General features: G+C 50.9%; 1 protein-coding gene across 1 annotated transcript; it reads right to left on the bottom strand.

The window, feature by feature from the left end:
- Positions 1-461: 461 nt before the first annotated feature.
- On the bottom strand, positions 462-10,652 carry CKMT2 (creatine kinase, mitochondrial 2). Its single transcript, XM_008054047.1, has 9 exons — positions 10,487-10,652; positions 9,178-9,376; positions 7,795-7,890; positions 7,189-7,410; positions 4,979-5,064; positions 3,960-4,083; positions 3,212-3,346; positions 2,036-2,161; positions 462-723 (listed from the first exon to the last, which is right to left on the bottom strand). Exons 1-9 carry the CDS (start codon positions 10,636-10,638, stop codon positions 604-606), a joined length of 1,260 nt encoding a protein of 419 aa, XP_008052238.1. The 5' UTR covers positions 10,639-10,652; the 3' UTR covers positions 462-603.
- Between the last annotated feature and the right edge of the window lie 14,071 nt (positions 10,653-24,723).

Consider the following 24,723-nt stretch of genomic DNA (forward strand, 5'->3'; position numbering starts at 1 on the left):
CCAGGTGGCCTGTGACTCAGGGAACAACCAACCTCCATGCCCCTGCCTGCATTCTAGCCTACTCCAAATTCAAGGACAGAGGCTGACTCCCTTATGTAGCAAGCTCGGAATCAGCAAGTAGCCTACGTGTTCCCATTTGTATCATCTTTGTTGACTACCACACTTTCAAGACAAATCGTCTCCTCTTCCTCCACTGGCCAGAAAATGTTTATTATATTAGTTCCCACTTCCCAGTGGTGTCCCTAAGGGATCTGTGAAGGGTTGGCTAGATTTAACATCTAGACATTTGGAGGGATATCTAAATGTGCAAGTAAGTAGAGAGTTCTACTTTCCTGGTGAAATTGTCTCCATGTCTTCTAATTGGATATTTGCCTTCCTTCTCCTCCTCCTCCTCCTCCTTATTATTATTATTCCAGTTCTTATTTCCAAATTTATTTTAAAAATCAGAGAATAAACCAAAGATATTAAGGAGAGTTTTATTGTGAAGATAGGCAAGACCTACAATTTTACATCTTTCCAAGTCTACAAAAACTCTCAGAGTAGAGACTTCTATACATCTGTCATACCAGCAGACAGGTTATTATGAATTGGGAAAGGGAACATTCACTTCTTGCTGAACTGAGGCAGTGGTGGTGGCACCTTGATGTCCTGGCCTCTTTCCAGCTTCTTTTCACAGTCCACTAGGTAATTGACTCCATCGATGACGATCTGAACGAGTTCAACCTTTGATAGTGAAGAAGATGAATGACAATTTGAACAGGAGACAACTATGAACACTGACCAGCAGGAAGAGTATGAAATGAGCGAGAGCACTTCACTAGGTGGACCAGAGCAACGTCTTCTCACTGTTTCCCTAAAGGGTTGAGAGGCGGGTTGTCCAGAGGTCCTTCTCAGGCTATTCCAACGGTTTCTCTCTGTCTTTCCTCAGCTAAGATGGGTTACCACCTTGTATGTGACACGTGAAAACATTCTTTGCCTATCAAAACCTTAGGTTGCATCCCTGACACTTCCCCATTGGTTTCTGCTGTAAGATCTCAGAGTTTGTCTGTAAGTGAGACACCAGTGACACCCTTGTGTTGTTCTTTGGCCTTGACTGGAACCCTGGCCTGCCACTAAGCTGTCTGAGCATGGAGTATGTTGAGGCCCAGATATCATCATTACACGATGGGTGTCCTTCTAAAAAATGTCTAAAGTCAAAAGTTTGGCAACTAAGTCAAGTTTGCACTGTGCCATGCAAGTTTATTAATTAAAGGAAGCCTTGCAAATTATATTAAGGTATACTTTCTAAAATTCTTGATTTAAGAAAAATAGGTTAGAGCTTTGGATTCCAAATACGGATTTTTTCTTAACTAGAGTACATCAACCTATGATTGTTTTCCTGAGATCGCCTTCCAAATGAATGACTCGCACTGCTCCTAGGAAAGCCCAAACCAAGACAGTAAATGATGAGCATATTCCAGATAGCCCTGAAATACATAATGTCATCCTGGAAGGAGCAGCTGGGATAGAAGGGACCATTGAGTGTCTTAGCATGATTATGTCCAGTGCCCTCCCCATCTCTTCATGTGCATGAGGAAACTGAGACCCCAGAGAGGGCTGCAACAGAAAGCTGGTCACTGCTCATTAATGAGACATTTTCTGATTATTCAGTTACTCATCCCAGTGTTGGTGAGCACGAGGTGGGAAGGGGTTCTCATCCACTGCCAGGGAAGTCTATCTTCATGTGTGTCTTCTGGTAGAAAACTTGGTCATAATAGGCCCCCTGATAGTTAACTTAGGAATTCCTTTCCTAGACATATATTCTAACTGACTGGGTTAGCCTATCAGTCCTCAGGTAACAACGTGGTCACCTAAATGCAGGTATTTCCCATGAAGAGGAGCACTTGTGTGAATCACAGGATGCTGGAGTGACTCAGGACATAGTGGGGAAGTGGGGGCCTCAAGTTTTGCGGTAATAGGAGGCTGTTGAGGCCTTTTCCGTCTCTCCCCCTCTAGGCTGGCCTTGAAAGCTCACATGAGGAGACAGAGGCCTTACCTCCGATCGGCCGATGCGATCGATGTTGGAGATGTCATACACGTCGGCCACTGCAGCCGTGTCCACACCTCCTGTGCCCCGCTTCTGGAGTCTGAGGTTCTCCAGGATCTTGGAAAAGCGTGGGTCCTAGGACAAGGGGAAGACTTAGTGTGGGAGGTGCAGTCGATCGCCATCAATGGTGCATCCACATGGAAAAGACCAAAAGCATCCCGGTGGTTAGTGGCAATAAAGCCTTTCTCTACCTTGCGCTGGAAACCTTCAGTCTTAACCCAGTGAGGCCAGCAGTGCCTCCACCCCATTTCGCAGAGGACGAAACAGAGTCTCAGAGACACAGACTTGTCAGGTCACACACCAAGAAGGTGGCAGAGCTGCCACTGAGCCTAGTGTCTGACTCTAACCGTGTGTTTGTAATTTCTACATTCTTTGTCTTTTTTTTTTTTTTTTTTGGTGTCCAGATGCTGGCTTTGGAGTGTTTATTACCCATCTACATAACAGCTGTCATTGTTATCATTAAAATTCTGATACATCACTTCAAATTATTTTATATCACTTCAAATTATTTTACATCACTTCAAATTATTTTCTTAGCATTGAAGTTTTGAATAACAAAATTGCTCGTGCTTTCTTTTGGCAGGAAGCATGTTCTCAAAAATGACTTTGTATTTGGTTAATCAGATGTGCTTGCTCCCACTAGACTTTCCTTCTCCTTCCCATTGGAGCTGAGGGGGTGACTACCGCCACATCTTGCTGATGGGATGCACAGAGGGGATGCCTATGTGACCCAGACCTGCGTGTTCACGCACCCCTGTATGCTATTTCCTCACAACTGGGCGAGGTCTGGCAAGGGACTGGGGAGGGACAGTCTCTGCCACAATCTCTGTGTCTCCTGCAAGCGGGAGGAATACAGACCCTGCAGGGATCACCAGGCAAAGACTGTCACTGGGAGAGGCAGGAAAGGTGTGGAAGGAGGTGCTACAAGGTGTGAGAAGGTCGTATTCTTGAAGCCACCCTTCCTCATCCCTGTCGCATGACCTCTTTGCCTTTATTTTATACAGATGCCGCTTTCTCGTCAGTTTCCTGTGCCTGTAGGTGGCGGGCTAGGGAACAGGTGGTGCCTTTCTCCTTCCACACATCCTGAGTGCATCCTGGCGTGACCCGCTGGCTGCAGGATGTTACCTTGCTGAGCTTTGGGATCCTCACATGGACACCGGCCCGCAGTCCTGTCCCGAGGTTTGAGGGGCAGGTCAGGATGTATCCCAGGCGCTCGTTCCACATGAACTCCCAACCGCGCTCTTGGATCAACCGTTCCACCTGCAGGTGGAGGGAGCAACAGAGACCAGATGGTGGGCACCTTGAGTTGGCCACTCACTCCCCTGCAGAGGGATGGCCTGTGTACCCCACAGTGGACATAAATAAGTTCCAGGTGCACTTATGGCACTTTTTCATAGAAAACAATGCCTCTCAGAACATTAAAACAGTCCAAGCAAATGGAATGAACATGTAACACACTGAGCACAATGGCTAGCACATACATACTAAGCATTCAAATGCTGGCTGGTAGTGGTATTTTTCAGGCCAAGATAGTGGGGGAGAACAAAGGAATTCTATCTGCATTTGGGTTATATCCTACATTGTCTTTATGCTTAGAATAGCCAGGAGCAATATTGAAGAAATCAGAAAATAAGTAACCACCCACAGATGTCCCCAGTACTGTGGAAGGGGAGGAATGCACAGGAGCCTTCTAATAGTAAGAGACAGTCGCCCATTTGCTGAAGCGCTGTTCTGAAATTCCGCTCCAGAACAGTGTCTGATCTCTAGAAAAGCTAGCTCCACTTTGAAAGTGGCCATAGCATCTTATTTTGAGAATGAAAACTAAAGAGACTATATTCTAATGACTATTCCGACATCTCGGACAACACCTTACCTCTTTCAGTCCACGGCAGAATCGCTCGAACACGCGTTTCATGTTGCCTCCCTTCTCCATGGAGATGACTCTAGTGTGGTCCTCCTCATTTATCCAGATGAGAAACGTCTTGTCGTAGTTATGCCTGGTGAGAGAAGTGCAGTGTTGAGTGTTGATATGTTACTGTTCCTGGCCCCTCTCCAGTCCAAAGCTTTGGCTCACCTTCCTCATTTCCTCATCTCTTCAGTGTGCCTGAACAAGGACCACACAATCATGTTACCTCGACAGAGGAAGGAGAAGAGTGACTCCAACCCTTAAAGATGTCCCGTTTTTGCCCAACAAGAATATGTTCCCCTAGTTCTTCAGACTAGGATGCCAACAATTCAGCTATGATAATATTTGGCTTTGACATGAACAAGAATATTTTGTCTCCTAATAGATTCAACCAAAACCCTGTGCTTAAAAAGCAGAGAGGGGAGGTTCACCTGCAGTCAAGTTGTTCATGGCATACATGGTTTAACATGTCTTGCTGTGTACACCCTGCTTGTCCACCCCGACTGAGCACTGCTCATGAACACATTTATGTGGGCCTCCTGTTCTCCAAGACACAGAGGTCAGAGTGCACCAGGACTGCTGGCCAGGAGAAGATATGTATAGACCAGGCAAATCCCCTTCTTCCTAGGATTTTTCTTAGATTCTCAAGATTTATTTTTCATTTGTTGCTCTTTTGTTTTAATACCATGAAAAAAATTATCTATGAGGTTAAATAATACGAAGTAGTCTTTTTTCTCATGCATAATTCATGCTAACCAGCTCACATTCTTATGCACCTTAGAAATGTTACAGCACTTAGGTACACACACACACACACACACACACACACACACTTAGGTACACACACACACATCCAGGCAGTCTGTCTGCTCCTGAGCTTATTGGGCATGCTATCAGCTGAAACTCACAGCAGCATGGGGTTAGACAAGCAGGCGTTCCGAGAGATCCCCCGCAATACACCGCAAACATCAAATACTCTGTCCTACCAGATTCCCCGGGCATCTGGCCAGTCACGGGCCATCCCAGCACATGTGAGCAATGGGGACACTGGCTTGTCAAACAGAAAGTGGTCCTGTGGCCGAGGTGACAGAGTAGAGAGGAGGGACTGGTGAGATCACACCTGTCCACGCACCAGCCTCCTGGGTCCCAGCTCACTGGTGTTGACTGAGCCACCTCAGCCATGGTCTCAGCCTTACTGCCCACTGGAATGACCTGGGAGCTTAGAAAACATGAACACCCAGTTCTCATCCACCAGAAAGCTGTCCTAAGTGTTAAGGAGTGTGATCTGGGCATGGGACATTCAGAAACTCTTCAGGTGGTTCTAGTACACAGCTAAGGCTGAAAACCACCAGCTGGTCCAGGTGGAAACACTTGCTAAGTCACTATGGAGTATCTACACCACCACCAACCCCATGCAACGAGGAATGGGCAGTGGGTGAGGGCCCCATCCTGAAAGTCTGTTTACATAGCCACTGCTCTTTATGTTTTCAGCATTAGTGGTTCATTGATTGTCATTTCTTTCATTAAAAAGTGTTATAGATGTATAATAATGATCTATAAGTAAAAGTCACTACCATTCACTTGGTGTGCACCATGGCTCAGTGTTATATTCTTTTAATTTCTTTCTTTAATCTTCATAAGCCTATGAAGTAAATGCAATTATTCTACTTTGTAAGTGAAGAAAACTGTGATTCAGAGAGAGAAAACAACCTATCCAATGTCACTGCCAGGAAGAAGCAGAGCCTAGATGCAAGCCCAGACCTCTGTGACTCCCAAGTGTGTACCTGTACCATGACAGGACCCTCTTCCACACAGCACAGGCAGTGGCAGGAGATTGCATGTCCTTCTGTGGGTGCACCGCTCACTCCTGCACAGCTGTGCGTGGATACTCTACAGTAAGTCGTGTAGGCACCATATGTTCAGGCGTGACTCCACTGAGGTAAAAATCAAGAGGGTATGCAGAGAAGAACCCATTTGCAATCTCTAGGTGGAGTGATCGGAGACTTGAGCCAGGAGGGACTGTGAGCCATCACCACCCAAGAGGCAGCACATCCCCTAAGCAGAAGGCAGAGGGCTATTGAGGTGGAGGAGGGCCTGGTTCTGTGATCAGGCAGGATAGTGGCCTGGTAGCCACAGAGGCCAGGAGACGAGTCCTGTGGACCACACAGTGGGCCTGTCTGGGTTGGAAATGGGGCATATTTCATAGCATTTGCATCTTCCAAAAGAACAGTTTTATTTCTGTCTTCCTTGCAGTTTAGTTAATAGTTCCTTTGGAAACTACCAACCTGTTTCAGCTGTGCTGGGGGAAAGAAGTGAGGGCCATGGATCTTATCTGTCTGGTGCCAGAGAGAAACCATGGAGGCCATGGTGGAGGCAGCAGGAGTCAACCAGCAGGAACCTGAGACCAGCACTGTCAGGGTCAGGGTAGGCCTTGTCTGGGATCTCCCTGCTATATTTCCCCACATCCACGGTTTGCTCTGGGTGTGACTGGAGACCATTCACCAGGCACACATAGGATTTCCACACATTTACCAACTCAAGGATCCTCCATCCATCCACTTCCCATCCCTTCACCAGCTCCTACGCAGGCTTATCCACAAAATATGTCCATTGACAGGCTCCATGGAAACCTTGAATTTCTTCCTCATATTGAGCCTCTAGAAGCCCTACAGAGCCACAGTGGAAGCCAGCAGCTCCCAGCAGGGCAGGGCCTGTGTGATCCCAGCAGGTGCTTCCCGATTCAAGACTTGGTCATGTGACCTCAACAGGGGCCTCCCAGATCAGGAAGGGGCTATGTTACCCTAGCAGGGTTAGGCTTGATTGTCCTCATAGAATGGGGCCCTCCTCACAGGGAGTGACCCCAGCAGGGGTCTCCTGGGTCAGAGTGCATCCCAAGCGACCCCAGCAGGGGCCTTCCGGGTCAGGGTGGGGTCCATGTGACCTCCCAGGGGTCTTCTAGGTCAGGGTGAGCATCACCCCTCACTAGTGATGCTGCCAGGCTCCTGGCCATCACACCTGACTGAGTGCCTGTGGCTGTGAACGGGCTTTCCTGGGGGCTCTGCCCTTGTGGGGTGCCTGTGGGACACCAGCAAGGGTCTCCTGGATCAGAAGGGGGCCCTTGTGACCCCAGCAGGGGCCATCTGCCACCAGGCCCATGCCTGCCCCTCCCCAGCGGCCCGTCCACTTTCCCACTCACGTCTATGAGCCGCTGCTGGTCCACCTCCGTCATCTCGGACAGCCTGTAGTAGCGGCCAGCCAGGTCTCCCTTGAGGCCCCCCAGGGCAGCAACAGCCACATTCTCCACCTCCCGGCGCTCGGCTCGCGAGCAGGCAGGCGGCAGGCTCAGGCCTCGGATGCTACGGCCAGTGCGCACCCGTGAGGACAGCACATAGCGCTCATCAAACTGGCCATGGGTGACCTGCAGGCAGGGTGGGGTCACTTTGGCCACAGGTCTGCCAGGCTCAGGGCTTCCTCCCACAAATCCTCAGTATCCTGGCTGCCCACACCTAGACATATGGGGTCAGTGAAGGGCAGGCTGGCCACAGCACTGGGGCCACCCTTGCTGGGGCTCTAGAGGGAACAGCACTGCTCTGGTACAAGGTCCCACAACCAACTCTTCCCCAAGTACTTATTAAGGAAAATGCACTCTGGGACCTTCCTGCAGTCTCCGTGGCCTGCCTGCAAGAAAGTGCTGTAGGGAATCACTACCATCAGGGGCATCAAACTTGGGGCCCCGCCTGCTCCACCACCCTGGGATCAGTGAGGCCAGCCTTGGGGAGGCACGGCAGAGGCTGTGGCCTACCTTGGATGCATCCAGGTCTGTGGGGTGCTTCATCACTCTGGGATCATAGCCGTTGTGCCTCAGTTTGATGACGGGGTCAAAAAGGTCCGCAAACACCTGCAGGACAGGATGTAAGATGCTCTTTCTCCCCTCAGTGTCTCCCCTACTACACAAAGACCAACCCTCCCCCCCCCAGTACTTGTCTTGAGTCTGAAATTCCAAGAGCATGGCTGTGAGGGTGGGTTGTGAGGGTGGGTTGTCAAGTGATAAAAATAGTCCAGGAGCATCTGGCCCTAGAGAGAGGCCAGGCTGCTATACTTAATCCCTCACTAGTGATGCTGCCAGGCTCCTGGTCATCACACCTGACTGAATGCCTGTGGCTATGAATGGGCTTCCCTGGGGGCTCTGCCCTTGTGGGATGAGAAGTGGCCAGGTCACTGGCTCACAGGTCACTGGCTCACAAGAGAAGGTCAGTTTCTAAAGTTTAGGCTTCATATTAAGTTCGTGAGAAGCCCAGCTGCCCCAGAAGAAAAGCAGACAATGCTATCAAGGTAGGGCCTGGTTACCTTGTGATCCCAGGTCACAAGGCATCCTGCAAAATCTAATCTAAAAACAAAATGTTCAGAATGTCCTTTAGGCAAAATGACATTAAGAGAGTTGCAACAGGGCAGCCTGCAGGCTGGGGACTGGGGAGTGGGGAGGGCTTAGGGTGCGAAAGGAGCTCCAGATTGGTCCCAGACTTGCCCAGAGTGGTAGCAGCTATGACGAGGTGAGCCCAGTAGCAGCTATGATGAGGTGAGCCCAGTCTTGTTCTAGGGGATGGCTCTGTTCTTGTGACTGCCCACCCTTCCCTTCCTTCAGCCCCTGACAGGATAGCAGAGAGGGTGCATGGAGCACTGTAGGCATCCCCACCAGGAGAAAACCTGGGGTACTGCAAGTACAACCACCAGGAGAGGAAGGTGGGCTGCAGACATTCCCACCAGGAGAGGACCCGGGTTTGGTCTGGTCAGTGGCAGGAAAGAACTCCCACCCGGAGCATTATGGACCCCCAACCCCCAGCTCAGCCACAACACCACAGCCCTGTCAACTCTCCTTGGGGCACACACGGTCACTGGGGATACTCAGTCACTAGGTCACATGGTCTCTGGGACACATGGTCACTGGGGACACACAGTCTTTTGGGACACACTGTACATCTTACATCATGACCAAACCCCATGTGGAGGACCCTGGAAGCAGAGAAAACTGGGTCTTGAGAGCTGTGGACTGTGTTGGAAGCACTCTCAGTGGCCCTGCCAGAGGCGCCTCCCTGTGGGTGCCCCTCCTGGGAGAGCATGGAACCCCATGGAGAGGAGGATTCTGACCACAACCACACCCTACACTCCCACTGCACCCATGTCCCACCTCATAGGATTCTTCGTCACCGGCTACCATGCCCACGGTTTTGATGAAGGGATGGCCAGGGTTGTCCACACCAGTTTGGATGCACTGGTCCAGAGTATAGCCGTTGGGCGTCACCTTGTTGCGCAGCCGGGCATAGATGGCAGGCGTGAGGCACTCTGCCATGCAGTTGTTGTGGTGGCGTAGATCAGGGTAGTCAGCACTGTGGGGACAGAGGCATCAGCAGGGAAGATGGGCTCCAGGCCTCCTGGCCAGTGGTGCAAGGACATGTGGCTGCAGCTGCCCAGGAGCCACAACTGGAATGGCCAGGTTAAGCATGAAGAGGGACCCTGCCCTGCCTGGGGATGCTGTGACACTGGTCGTGGACACCCAGGGATGGTGGTGCAGAAGGAGGCGAGAGTTGTTCAAGGATGGGTGAAGTCTGTGCAGGTCTGTGCTCAACCCAGTTTTGGTCTGTGCCAACGACAGCCACACTAAGTCCCTCAGGTCAGTGGGGGAGGCTGGCGGGGTCAGCGTGACATTCAGTTATTCTCTGTCCTCATCCGTCATGCACCCCCCATGAGCAGCATTGGCCTTGTGAGGACAGTGCCACTATTCATGGGCGTGGCCACCCTGGATGTGGACAGGCAGAAGGATCACCCCAGCTCCAACATGTTTCTCCCCCCAAGGAATCCCCGAGGCATGTGGGGGTTATCAGGACTCCCTCAGAGATCCTGGCTTCCATGGGAGACTGTGACTGTGTCTGAGACCTGCCCCACCATCTTCTTGACTTTGTCGCCCACATACCCATCTGGACCCTAGAAGTCCCCAGCCACTCGGGCATTGCTGGGCGCATGGTGTTCCATCTGTGACAAGGCCTGGGCTGGGAGACTCTGTTGAGCACCTGTGCCTCTCCTCTGCTTCCTGACTGCCTCTGATGTCAATGCCATGACATGACGTTTTCTAGAAGATGGTAGAGAGGGGCAAGAGTCTAGACCAGGGCCTGGGCTTGTACTTGGCAGTTTTTGCCATTTGAACTTGGGTATGACTTAACTTTTTCCAGCCCTGAGACAAAGAAAAGATGCTGAGACAAAGAAGACACCCCGTGTAGCATGCTCAACAAGTACTGATGGTCACTGTTTTCACTAGCCTACTGGACCATGCACTCAGGCAGGAATGAGTACATGTCCTGTATGTACATGGGCCATGGGCTTTGTGCATCCCCAAAGTGGGTGTCACTTGACTCAGTCACACTCAGGGGAACAAAGAAGGGCCATTGCTAGCAGCACCCAGTGGGGAGCACAGTTTCTGGTGTTGTTCCTGGCGGTCTTACCTGGCAGGGAATGGCCTGTGGGGCCCCTGGGTCTCAGCACACACCTTCTGCTGGTTCAGCAGGTACCCAGTGGTCAGGGTGCTGGTGCCCAGGGTTGCCAGCAGCAGGGAGGCATTGCGGCCAGTCAGCAGCTTGGAGAAGGTGCTGGCCATCTTCCTCCAGGCGGGTGTCTGGAGGGAAAGCACTGGGTTAGACAGGCCAGAAAGAGGGGTCAGACAGGAAAGACCTGCAGGACATAGCCCCTCTCCATGCATGTTGTTTCTATGCTTCTCCTCTCTCTTTTCTTCATGCTGCTTGGGAAAGTCTGGGTGGTTTTCAACATTGTTCATGTCTAAACCACCAGGAGTCCAGCCCACTCTGTCTAGTAATATGATGAAGGGAAGTCACAAAAACCACAGGATTGCCATGCCAACTGTCAGGTGGAGCAGGGCTCATTTGAACTCTGCTTGGCACAACAGCTAGACTCTGGAGTGGGTGGGCTTCTGGGCTTCTGAGATGTAGCGTCCCCAGGCACCACCCTCCCTCACTCACCTCCAATGAGTCAGGGCTCATCAAAAAATTTAAAAAGTCACAAGGTGTGGTGGTATGCACCTGTCGTCTCAGTTACTCAGGAGACTTGAGTCAGAGCTTAGAGTTGTGAGCCAAGGACTGGGTCACCCTGATGGTGGAAGCCACCTGAGCTCTAAGGTCAGGACATCAATCATGGGCAGGGTTGGGTTTGAGACCTGTCTCATTGAATTAGGACCTTCAAAAGGGGCTGAGGTATTCACAAGTCCACAGACCCCCGCCTGCTGGCTCCCACAGAACCAGCCTCAAAAGCTCTCTCAGGAAATCATATTTGGTTTAGGCCCTGGGTTTGTCGAGATGAAGGTAACCACAAGCCCCAGCCAGAGACCGCCAAGGACACTTGGAGGCGCAGTGAGTGAGTCCACAGAAGAAGCCACTGCAGACTTAGACCTCCAACAGCTGATGATGCTGGGATTATCAGACAAGAGTATAGACCAGTCTACACAGAGTGCTTAAAGGACTGCATGTTGAACCCATTATCATGAGTGAGCGACAGGAGACTAAGGATGGCCACATTGATCTGAAAGAACCAAACTGAACCACTTGATGTAACACGGCTGAGTATAAAGTAAATGAGGTGGGAACAGTGGTTCACACCTGTAATCCCAGCACTTTGGGAGGCCAAGGTGGGAGGATCACTTGAGACCAGGAGTTTGAGACCAACCTGGACAATATAGCAAGACCCTACCTCTACAAAATATTAATAATAATAACAATAAATGAATAAATAAAATAAAATAAATGAACAAGAAGATATACCTTAAGAAATTTATCAGAATGTAGCACAGAGAAATAAGAAAATAGAAAATATGAACCAGGTGCAGTGGCTCATGCCTGTAATATCAGCACTTTGGGAGGCTGAGGCAGAAGGATTGTTTGAGCTCAGGAGCTTGAGACCAGCCTGGGCAACATAGTGATACCTTGTCTCTACAAAAAAAAAAGTAAGTCACAGGTGTGGTGGTGTGCATCTGTAATTGCAGCTACTCAGGAGGCTGAGGCAGAAGGATGACCTGAGCCCAGGAGATCAAGGCTGTAGTGAGCTGTGATCATGCCACTACACTCCAGCCTAGGTGACAGAGTAAGATGCTGACTCAAAAAAGAAAAGAAAAAGAGAGAACAAATGAAAAAAGAATAGAAAACATGAGACACAAGTTAAGAGATATGATGAATAGAAAGTCAAGGTCATATACATATCTTACTGAATCACTGAGGTCCAGAAAGAGAGAATCAAGAAAACAGAGAAGTCAGACTTAAAGAGAAATGACCCAGAACTTTCCAGATCTAATGAATGACAAGAACCCATGAATAAGAGGCACAACATTACCCAAACAAACCAAGAAGGAATGGAAGTCTAGACAGCCAGTAGTGAAACTGCAGAATATTGGTAACAAACACATTAAAAGCAGTCAGAATGAAAAGATGGTTTATCTACAAAGAAATGACAAGCACAAGCTGATTTTTCAACAATGAGCCCAGAGAAGTAGTATTTCCAGAAGCAATAATTATCAACCTAGAGTTAGGGATCCAGTCCAACCATCTCTCCAAAATGAAAGTGAAAATAGCAAACAGATAAAAATCAATAATGATCAATATACTTAACAGCAGAAGACAGCCTGAAAGACAGACGATGGAGAAAACATATGCAAATCCAAAAAAAATTATATAACTATAAGCAAGTGATGTAAATCAAGATCAACACTCATAGATGGGACTCCTCCCTGCTCTGTCTGCTACAACTGGGGATCAGAAGGGCCCATGAGCCCCGCAGTGTCTCCTAGTAGGGAGCCCCATCATGTAGGCCTTTAAAAAAAATATCTTTAGAAATAAGGTCTTGCTCTGTTTGCCAAGGCTGGAGTGCAGTGGCACCATCATAGCTCACTGCAGCCTCGATCTTCTGGGCCCAATCAATCCTCCCACAGCAGTCTTCCAAGAATCTGGGATTACAGGCATGAGCCATGGCATCCTACTAAAATAATGTGGTTCTTTGGTGGAGAACAAGAGAGCAGGTAGCCTAATTACTCTCTTTCTAATTAGTGTCCATGAGGCCCAGAGAAAGAGAGTGTGGGTTACCCTAACACTTAGAAGGCTTCTGGGACTCAGCTGCGGGTGCTACAAATGTAGACAGATCAACTGCTTCAAAGAACTCATTGATGTGTGTGACTGTGATTTAACAAGAGCCATGCAGGGGAGGACAAACTCCTCCTAATAAGGCAGATCAGCACCTGGAAGTCTCTATTAGCCTTGACTGTCCAAACTGAAAGTATCCAAGACTCTGAAAACATCTGAGAAGTTGTCTTTCTGCACTACCCCAGGCAATCAGATTGTTAGCTTTTCTTCTGTGCTAATGTCTGCAAACAATTCTTGCAATCCTAAAGACAGTATGACTTACTAAAAACAGACAGGATAGATCAGCCATTTCTTGAAATTGTCCAGGAAATGGTAATGATCCAACATTCATCTCATCCCATACATCTCATTTTCTTTCTTTCTTTTTTTTTTAATGCATTTTTTACAATTACATTTTTTTAGTACAATAGCTTTAGGGGTGCACGTGGATTTTGGTAACATGGATGAATTGTATAGTGGTAAAGTCTGAGTTTTTAGTCTACCCATCACTTCAATAGTGTGCATTGTACCCAGTAGTGTTTTTCATCTCATTCTCTGTCCCCCCTCCAGTCTTCAGTATCTATTGGACACTTCTCTTTGCCTTTGAAGGCCCATAACTTAGTTCCCACCTATAAGAGGGACTTGTAGTATATGGTTTTCTGTTCCTAAGTTACTTCACTTAGGATCACGGCCTCCAATTCCATCCAAGTTACTGCAAAAGACATTATTCTACGGGTTCGAGAACAGCCTGAGCAACTTGGAGAGACCTCTACAATAAATCAAAAAATTAGTCGGGCACAGAAGCGTGTGCCTGTAGTTCCAGCTACTTGGAAGGCTGAGGCGGAAAGATCGCCTGAGCCCAGCAGATCGACGCTAGGGTGGCCACGAGCATGCCACTGTACTCCAGCCTGGGCGATGAAGTGAAACTTAAACTAAAAAAAAAAAAAGGACGTTATTCTTTTTATGAGTTAATAGCATTCCATGGTATATATCACATTTTCTTTATCCAATCCACTGCTAATGGAAACTTGGGTTGACTCCATGTCTTTGCAATGGTGAATTGTGTTGCAATAAACATGGGAGTACAAGTGTCTTTATTGTTTAACAACTTTTCCTTGGGTAGATATCCAGTAGTGGGATTGCTGAGTTGAGAGGTGAACCTACTTTTAGTTCTTTGAGAAATCTTCACATGGATTTACTCTCCCACCAGCATGCATCACACGGACTTCTTTGCTCTGACTAGACTTCGGACTCCAGTCACTGTCCTTCCAAGAGTAGGCGAAGGGACTCCAAGGAGCTGCACATGTGCTTCCAGCCCTTGCGTGTGGCCCCAGCACAAATGTCTCTCCCCTAGGCTGCCTTATGTGCAATCACACCTAAGCCCACTTTCTGAGTAGAGGCTGGGCTGTTCCCCTGAGGTTTACTGTAGAAGTCACCAGAGTACAAGAAACTTCTACCAGATTCTGTCCAGGCCATCAAGGCCTAAGCAAAGCTAGGACATGGGCTCCTTGAAGGCCTAAATGTAGCCAGAACATGGATCCCCCAGGCTGATAGGAAGTTCTTCATTTCCAAGGCTCACCTAAAGGCCTTGGTTATCACTTCTCTTCCCTTGAGCTGCCTACGTATGGATCTGTCTGCTGGAGGTAAGTCCTAACAAGCAGAGTTTGGGAAAGGGAAGGGCATGGTCTCCATGTACAGCCTTTGGAATCCTGCCCCCTGGGTGGTGACAGCAGGTGTCTGGTTCAAAATCCTCATGTCTGAAATGCCATCATATCTATATTTCAGTTTCTAGAAATGATAAATGAACTTGCATGGCACGTAGCATGGCCTAGTTTCTGAGCGTGGTGTCCTAGAGCAGCGTCTTATGAGGCCATGGAACTAAGTTCAGGGCTCACTTGCAGTGTCCTTTCCTTCTCTCTACCCCTCTACAGTCGCCTCCATGTTCTGAGCATGGCCATCGCCGACTGAGGGAGGAGATGGAGCCAAAGGTCCATGGTGCTTCTCCTGGAACACATTCCCGCAGGCTCCACTTGGTGGCCAGAGGGCGCTACTAACGGCAGGGGCGTGTCCACAAACCTCTGGAGTGCATCTGGGCCTGAAACGTCTCTGATTTGCTCTTGGCTGGTGGGTTCTGTGTCCCCACATGCGGCAAGCAGCTGGGTGAGGAGATAGAGGCTCCACCACACTTGCCCAAGGCCCTGGTGCCGGGTTACGAGGCAAAAGGAACCTTCCGGACTTTGGTGCCGGGTCATGAGGTGCAGGAAAGCTTCTGGACTTCCATGCTGCCCCATCCTTCCTGTGTCCCTGGTTCTGGGATGAGCTCACCTTACCATGCCATGAGCTAGCACCTTACTCACACAGGAGCCCAGAGACCTAGACCGCAAGGTCTGGGCCACGCAGCATTCCCAGCAGGAGGTGGGTCGTTCACCAGGGGCATCTCAGCTCCACTGCCTGCTCAGCAGCACAGAGTAGAGGCGGCTCCCTTCAGGGACATCCAGGTGACTCTGGGAGGTGGTCAAGAAACAGGAAGTAGAGCCCTGGTGGGTGAGTTTGAAGTGGGTAGCGGGGGCAGGCATCACTTTGGGATGGGTGCCACTGGGCCAGGCCAGCCAGGAGGTAGAGGAGGGTATGCTGGGCCTGAACTCCAGGAGCTTGATGCAGGGGACAGTCAGGTGGCTAAGTTCGTCTCCACTATAGACTCAACCCTGGCAGCCTGGAGGGCAGCTTCAGGGGCCACAGGATGGAGACACAGACAGTGCTGGCAGGTTGGGAGGCTGTGGGTGTTGGGGTTGGCAGGAGGAGTGTTTGTGAGGACCCTCCATGAGTGCTGTGGGTGGAGGGGCTGAGGTCTCCCTGTGAGAACCCGGGCCCTGCATCTGCCACCCTGGGACCTGGCTCTGAGCTCCTAAACTGGCCACCTCCCCCCCTGCTGCCCATAACTCATCCCCTCCCTCTCCCATCTGTTGCCCTGTTGCAAGTCCCCTTCCCTGCTGTCCCACCTCAGGTCCCTCCTCCTCCCAGCTGCTGTACCCTCTCAGGTCCCCTCACCTACCCAACTGCTGTCCTGCCTCAGGCTCCCTCCTTTCCCCCTCCCAGTTGCTGTCCCCTCTCAGGTCCTCTCACACACCCAGCTGTCTCCTGCCTCAGATTCCCTTCCCTCCCTCTCCTGGCTGCTGTCCCCCTCAAGTCCCCTCCTCCACTTAGCTGCTGTCCCCTCCTCAGGTCCTCTTCCCCTCCCAGTTACTTCCCTGGCTCAGGTCCTCTCCCCTTCCTAGCTGCTGTCCCCCTTCAGGTCCCCTCCCCTTACCAGTTGCTGCCCTGTCTCAGATCCCCTCTCTCCTAGTTGCTGTCCTGCCCAGTGTCACTGTCCTGCAGCTCCCGGGACTCCTTCCAAGTCTCTCTAAGACCCAGAGGCAAGGCCTGGCTGCAGGGTCTGATGTCGTTTGGGTGTTTGTCTCCCTACAACCTCCTGTTGCAATGTGGTCCCAGTGGTGGAGGTGGGGCCTGGTGGGAGGTGTTGGGTCAGAGTGCCATTCTCTGGTATTGCTGGGTTCTTGATCCTAGTTCCTGCAAGTTCTGGTTGTTGAGAAGAGCCTGGCAACCCTTCTTTCTTGCTTCCTCTCTTGTCATGTGACACACCTGTGCCCCTTCACCTTCTGCCATGACTGTAGTTTCCCAAGGCCTTAGCAGAAGCAGATGCCGGTGCTATGCAGAACCATGGGCCAAATACACCTCTTTTCTTTATAAATTACCAGACTTAGCTATCCCTTATGGCAACAAAGAGTGGACCAAGATGGGGCTCCTTGCTTCTGCCCAGCAGCACCGTGGAGACTGCTAGAAACAGTGGGGATGCTGTACCTCAGGAGCTCCCCATGTCTCCCATCTCTCAGAGGCCTCAGGGACACAGTTCTCTGGGACCTTAGGGCACACGTGTGCCCCTTCACCTTCTGCCATGACTGTAGTTTCCCAAACAAGTGATGTCTCCACCGGAAGGAGGAAGGTAGTGGGGAGTGGTGGCCACCATGCACCTGCTGAGCTGCATGTCACAGAGTCGCCCCTACTGTAGGTGAAGACGGAGACTCCTCTATGAAGTTGGGTGACATGTCCAGGGTCTTCCTGCTGGGGAGTGCAAATGTGGAATCTGGATGAACGCCAGTCTGAATCCACGTCACACACTTCCTTCACATGGCTGGAAGCCCATGATGACAGTTGCAGCATGTTGCCTCCCCCTCGGCTGGGTCCTGACAGGTGGCTCTGCCTCACCAGCCATTGAGACCAGTAGCAGCAGGCAGGGGACCCTTGCGTGGGTGCTTCTGGGGCCTGTTTTGTGTGTTTAGGTCACAGATGCTGTGCCTGGTATGTGATCCTTTGATCTAAAGTTCAGGAGAAGGGAGAGCCTCCCTGATTGGCAGAGGTGGAGGTAAGTAGGACGTAAGTGATGGGTTATCTAAAGGCATCAGAGGGAAGAGGCGCAGGGAGAAAGGTAGGGTGGGCTCCACAGGAAGCATGCATGTCCACACAAGGGAATTGTCACAGGAGGAGCCACGTGGTCTACTCCCTTCTGTGGTGGGTGATGCCTTTCAGGGATGTTCCTTGGTGGAGGGTTGTTTCTGGAGTTGGGAGAATCCAACAGGGGCAGTGAGGGAGCATTTGAAGTTGGGCTCTGAAACCCACATGCATCACACCACGGCACCCCTGAGAGCTGCTACAGTGTACCAGCTCCTCTGGGTGAGAGACTGTCCTACCCACAGCCTTCATTTTCAGAATCAAAATTCATTTGTGTACAGCCTAAAATAGAGCTACCACGTGTCACTAGTGTATACAAAGTCTCCAGTGCAGCAGCTCAGGGAGGGCTGAGAGCTCCTTCCAGAAGTCCTGGGCAGGGGACTCTGTGCTGTTCTTACTTTTCACCACCAGGCTGTCTCCACCATCACATGCCTGGACCAGCTTGGCCAGGGCCGGCAGGTGGACAGGCTCACGTGCAAGACCTTGAGACCCCCGCCAGGGCCCCCAGGGCTGGGGAAGGGTAGGTGGCATTCGGAATGCTAGGCAGCGACATGCCCCATGGTTTCCTGGGGGAAACACAGCCCTCTGAATGCTTTCATCTGACTCTTTCATGACCTGTGGCCCTGCTGTGGACTTGCAGGAAACCATGACCATTGGGGAGGGGTCTTCCCTTCCCTAACTCCTCCCTAGGCCATGCAGAGTGAGACCAGACAAAGAAGAACATTTCATTTTATCTTTTTTTAAGAAAAGAGGCAAATTGAGCAAACAAGATCATATTAGCAGTCTCACGCACACTCCTGTGGTTGGCGCATGCATCATAACACAGTGGCAGCCTGATAGTGAAGGCTCGAAAGACCTGCATGCTCTTCACTTGCAAAGCATATGTATCCCTGTTACATACTGCATGTGACTTTTACAAACACTGGTTTGTGGTTTGTACTTTTGTGCTAATACAAGAACCCTACTGATCGCTTTAGCAAGGGCATCAACTGTTGCCGCTGCTTCCTGTCCTACAGTTTGGACTCTGCCAGTTTCCTTTCCTGCCTGAGTGGGCCACAGCTTGGTGCCTCAGTATCCCTAACATCTCTGTTCCCCTCTTGCTCCACATGACCACATTATCTGAGTTTCTGCAGTGCTCACATCCATGTGCACATTCACCTTGTGCTGTTCAGTTTTGTGACATCTGCTGGTGAACACAGCCACCACATGTCTCCCATGCTGCAAAGGACTCTCCTGTTTGTATTTCTTCCCATTGGTGGTGCAGGGAGCCCTCTTAGGGGCCTGCTGGGCTTCTCCAAAAGCATGGAAAGAAAGAAAGAAAAACCTCCTAGGACTTTCGGGGAAATCCCAGGCAACTCACTGGCCCTGCAGTCAGTAAGAGAGAAGTGCGTGGATAACCCATGGGACAAGAAGAGAATGACAACTTGAACAGTTTACCCAAGCCCTCAGTCACAGACATTTGGTCCCTATAGAAACTAGAGACTGCACCCTGACATGTGCAAGAGCTGTTTTTCACAAACCAGAACTACTTCCAGATGGAAGATGCCACCCGCTGTCACACAGACCTCAGACAGACTGACGTCAAAAAGTAAGTGAGAAAGTTGCAGAAATTCCCCAGCCATTAATTCACTTGGATGCCCCTTACTTTCTGCCTCAAAAACCTGGGTTTTTGAACCATCAGGGAATTTGGGTCTTGAGCATTAGTCACCTGTTCTTCTTGCTTGGTGCCCTTATAAATGCCTTGCTTTCTCCCTGGCATCAGCATTTGGCTTTTTCCACACTATGGGCAAGCAGACCCAAGTTCACATCAGTGACGCAGGTTCAAGGGTAAATTCTTCAAGGACAGGAATTCTGTCTGCCATAGTTCCTTGCACACAGTAGTTGCTCAGTAAACATTCCCTCCTGACTACATATTCACAAGCAGAGATGGCCTGACTTTCAGAAGGAGGAATCTGTCCAGCCTCAGTGCTCCCACCCATGTGCCCTGTGGAGAGACAGGTTTTCCTGGGCCCACCCCTGGACCTTTGCTGACGTTTCCTTTTGCCTGGAATCTCTTTTCCTGCTTTACACTGGGTCAAACCTTCTGCCTCTTTTGAACCTAACATTTACTGAGCTCTGGTCATGAGCCCCACATCATGCCACGGGCCTTATGAACGTTAATCTTTGCAACAGTCCTGCCAAGCTGACGTTATATTGTGGGTGAGGAAACTGAGACCCAGGAGACATTCAGTGACTGCCCTAGGTCTTAGTACCAACATGTTAGAGAGCTGGGATGTGAATCCAGGATGTGCGCACGCATGCAGTCCTGCATGGACCAGCAGTTGGGGGTACTCCCTGAGCCTCAGGACCTGCAGGACACAGACTGCAGAAATACATAACCACTTGTGTGCATGGGACCGCCACTCCGGACATGACACCTCAAGGGTCCTGAAGTGGCATGAGCCTGCCATATTCCACTGAAGCAGTCATGTGCTAGGGATAGTTCTGCCCACTCCACCAGGCCTTGGGCACCTTGCATGCCTGCCCAGCCCTGCTGGGGTGCTGGGCTGCCTGCCTTTCTGGGGCTTTCTCTCTCCACCCCTCCTCTCTTCTCCTCATAGAGAGGGATTGCAGAAAGTGAGAAGAATCTCTGGTTGTCACCCTATAGGAGCTTCCTGACTTAATTTCCTAACATGAAGCACCTGTGTGCCTCCTGCCATGAGAAGCACTGTTCACAGTCTCTGGACTGACATTGGCAGCAGGCCTGGCTCTGGATGGACTCTGCATGGTGGAGGGCAGAGCAAACAGCCAAGGGCTGTAGCATCCTGTGTGCTCCCTTAGGGCCTCCCATTAAAAGCAAGGTCCCCCATAGCAAGCTCTGTGTCATGTCCCAGGCAGGTATGGCCTAGGCATTGCTCTGGCTCTGTGTCCCATGGAGTGGAGGCCTTGGCTTGAGTCTTTTCCTGTCCAGGCCTTCCAGATGAGCCCATGTGACCCTCTGCTGACTCAGGGGCTTCTCTGGACAGCTGTTCATGTCATCCATGTGTCTAGGCACCTCAGCTGGAGGGCAGGTAGAAGGTCGAGTGGGGACCACGTGTCAGCTCTCCATTCAGTCACCCCCAAACAGAGGATGTCCTTGGGGTTGGACGTGCCATGGAACACGGTGAACACATTCCCGTAACACTAGAGTGTCTAAGGAGCACATCACCTCACAGCTACTGGCATGTGTACAGCCCAAATGGACGCTGTTGGTGTCCCTGTCCCAGTCCACAAGGAGAAAGTCACAGAGGGAGGCCTGCACCATTCTACGCTGCAGAGTAGGCCCCTCCCAGACCCCAGGGAGGAGACAGGCACCATCACAGCCTTGGCTTCTGTGCAAATGCTTTCAAGACAAGGGGTCCTGGGTGCATGAGCCCTTTGGCTGGCTGTGGACACATGAGCTGCTTCTACCTAGCCAAGGGGATGTCTCAAGGCACTAGGGCAAGGGTGTGACCTCCCTGTGGGCTCCCTAGCTCGGTGGCTGGTCTCCCAGAATGCCAGACATGCTCTCTGTGGTTTCCTCTAGGGAGAGAAATGATCCCTGCTCTAGGCTGAGAAAGCGACACCAGAGCCCCTGAGTGAGGGGCTACCTCTCCCACAAACTGCCCCAAAAGCACCAACCCCTATTCCATGCCTGCCTCACCCATGGTGTCCTGGGCCTGCCTCAGCCTCCCCACAGGGAAACCGACACACTTGAAGCCTGGGCCCTAAAGATGAGATGTGGTCATGGAGCTGTCAGGACCCTGGACACATATGGCCCTCCCAAACCTTACTGGGCAAATGAGTACTCAAATCTGGGGTCTCTGAAAAAGTTGCCTCCAGGACATGCAGTGTGATATCCAGTGCCTTCTGGGAGAGGTTGTCCAACAGGGGGGCCTTAGCCACATCCTGGTGGCAGCTGTGCCCTTCTCCATGGGAGACGGCTTAGCTAGTGAGGACGTGCATTCAGAAGCAGAGCATGAGAGCTGCAGACGGGACAGGCACCAGCTCAGCTAGTGAGGCCTTGTCAGGAGGCCACCACCTGCCCTCCCTGATCACACTGGCACTGGGAGGGAAGGCGGGGGGGGGGGGAGAAGTGGGGAAGAACCTGGAAACACTTTCCATAAAGTCTAAAGGGCAGCAGCATGGAGACCAAAGGGTTTTGGTCTGTTTGGTAAATGTCACCGCACACTCAGGTGGAGCGTCTGAAGCAGAGATGTCCCCACCCAAAGGACAAGAGCAGGGCTGATAGGGACCCCTGAGGGCAAGGCCAGCAAGAACACAGCTAGGCCAATTTGGCAAGTTTTTCTTAACCTCCCACAGGAAGAGTGGAGGAGGTTGTGGGGAGGAGGAAGAGTAGGAGGGAGAACAAGGGAGGAGGAGAGGGAAGGGGAGAAGGGGGGAGAGGAGGGAGAGGAGGAGAGCTGTCAGGCTTATCATCAAGGTGAGTCTGTGACATTCACGTATAACAAGGTTGGCTCGTGCCCATTGTTACTATAAGTTCCTTGGGGCCTCAAAATTGTCCTGCTGCCATAGTTCACCCGTCACTGATCTGTAGCTCCGAGAACGCTGCTGGGGAGTGCATCCCCAGAAGCCAGTGGCTTCCTTTCTGCATACCACAGGGAAGGAACTTGCGGCTTGACATTGTCCTGCATTTAGTGCCCAAATCCAGGCTGTGGATTCTTTCCCTCCACCCAAGAACAATTTCTCATTCCCCATCACAGACTGGTGCAACAGGTATAGGGAAGACGCGTGACTCCTCCAGACTTCAGTCACCTCTTCCAGTAGCTGTCCTAGCTGCCCTACACTCTGGTCCCCAGCCAGTGTCCCTCACCAAGTGTTCCTCCCCAGCCCCACTGTGCCCAGCAAAGCCCTGCTGGGTCCAGCAAAATCCCCATGCAGGAAGAAAGCTGCGTTTGGGACTCAGGGTTTCACTGACCTTGAAGTTGCGTCTCTGTGTCCTGCAAGCAGCTGAGTGAGTGTCACCAGCAGCAGCTGACAGTGTCACCAACTGGTGGCCTGGCCTGAAACAGTCTTCCTGGGGCGGGGCAAGCGCCTCCCAATCACTTCTCAGGACTTGCTGGCAGCTGTGCCTTTGAGGCACCGCCCTGGTCCTGCCAGCCGCTGTCCTTCTATAAACGCCCTTGCGCTGGAGGGAGGGCCCAGGCCAGCTTGGTTGTTGGGCTCTGGGGGTGCCTGGGCCTATTGTGGAGGGGCCAGTAGGCACACCACACACCCATTGAGTGTGATCCCCCTCTCTCTGGGGATCCCAACTTCAGCCTGTTGAGCTCCGGGGAATAAGCCCCATGCTAGGGTGTGAGGGACACCTGGAGTTGCCTTGACAGGTCTGACGGGGCCTGGCTAGGGACTGCTTGCCAGCAGCTGTAGGGCCTGCATCAGGGACAATCAGTATCTTTCAGTTCAGTTCAGGTCTCTGAAGCAGCTGGCTGGGCCACCTCCCTCCAGCCCATACACACACTAGCTAAATCTACAACCCCAGCCTGCATACCTTCCCCCAAATCTGCTAAAAAATAACCCTGTCTGGGCTGTGCTTACAGCAAACAGCACCTGCAGACAACATGGCAGGACTCAGATGGCAGGGCTGCCACTCCAAAGAGTCTGTCTTTGGCCTGGTGACTCTCATGCTCTCCTATCATGTGGTCGTGGGAATGCCACTGGCTGGCTGATCTCTCTCCCTCCTAGGGCCAGCCATGCTCGAAAGGACTGGTGAAGCCAGGAACAATCTCCTGCCTGGCATGGGTCTCTCAGTTTCCAGTTCCTGTGAACATGACAAGCAGCAAAACCACCTACTTTCCCTCTGCAGGAATGCAGACTGGGAGAACACATGCAGGGCTCCTGGAGCTGGGCAGGGTCTTGATTTGGGGGCTCATGTGGTGTTTGTCCATGTTGACCCCCTCAGGCCTGAGACTAAGACTCTGTCACTGAGTAGGTGCTGATTACGCTCATGGAACTTGCAGGTGGCCCAAGTCACTTAGGATCTTCAACTTTGTGACTGTGTGTTCAGTGGAAATCGGACAGGAGGAGGAGGAGGAGAGAGAAAAAGAGGAAGAGAAGGAGGAAGATGAGGAGGGTAAGGTCATGTTTGGGACTCAGGATTTCACTGACCACAGACACTCCCCCCGACCATAGACACTGGAGGGGGGTGGGATGAGTAGAAAGAGCAGGAAGAGAAGGAGGAAGATGGGGAGGATGAGGACACGTGTTCAGTAAAAACTGAAGGAGAAAGAGCAGGCAGTGAAAGAGGAGGACCAGGAGTAACAGGAGGAGGAGGAAGAGTATGGGGAGGATGAGGGGGAGGAGGAGGAAGAGAATGAGCACATGTGTTCTGTAGAAACTAGAGGAGAAGGAGGAAGAGGAAATGCATTTAACAGAAACTGAAGTAGGAGTATGAGACGAAAGAGGAGGAGGACTTGCGTTCAGTAGAAACTAGAGAAGTAGTAGGAGGAAATGGAAGCAAAAAAGGAAATGGAGGAGAAGGACATGTGTTCAGTAGAAACTGAAGGAGGAAGAAGAGGAGAAAGGGGACAAAGAGGAGAAGGAAGATGAGTATAAATGATCTGCTGAAACTGAAAAAGAAGGACAAGAAGAAAGAAGAGGAGGAGAAGAAGGAGGAGGAAAAGGAGGATAAAAAAGAGGGATGGAGGATGAAGACATGTATTTGGTAAAACTACAGTAGAGGAAGGAGGAGGAGAATACGCTCAGTAGAAACTGGAGCAAGAGGGTGAGGAGGAAGAGGAGTTGGAGGAGGACATGTATTTAGAAGAAACTGAAAAGAAGGAGGAGGATGGGGAGGATGAGGACATGTGTTCAGTAAAAAGAAGGAAGTGAAGGAGGATGAGCATATTTACTGTGTAGAAACTGAAGGAGGGGGAGCAAAAAAAAAAAAACAAGCATCGAGTAAAAACTGAAAAGGAGGATGAGAAGCAAAAGAGGAGTAGCAGGAAGAGGGAGAGGAGGGAGAGGAGAAGTGGGAGACCAAGGAGGAAGATGAGGAAAAGAAAGAGGAAGAGAAGGTGAATGAAGACATGTAGAAACCATAG

Source organism: Carlito syrichta, unplaced genomic scaffold (genome assembly GCF_000164805.1).
Source record: "Carlito syrichta isolate Samal-C Ts95f unplaced genomic scaffold, Tarsius_syrichta-2.0.1 Scaffold288979, whole genome shotgun sequence".
In the NCBI taxonomy this organism is placed as follows: Eukaryota; Metazoa; Chordata; class Mammalia; order Primates; family Tarsiidae; genus Carlito; species Carlito syrichta.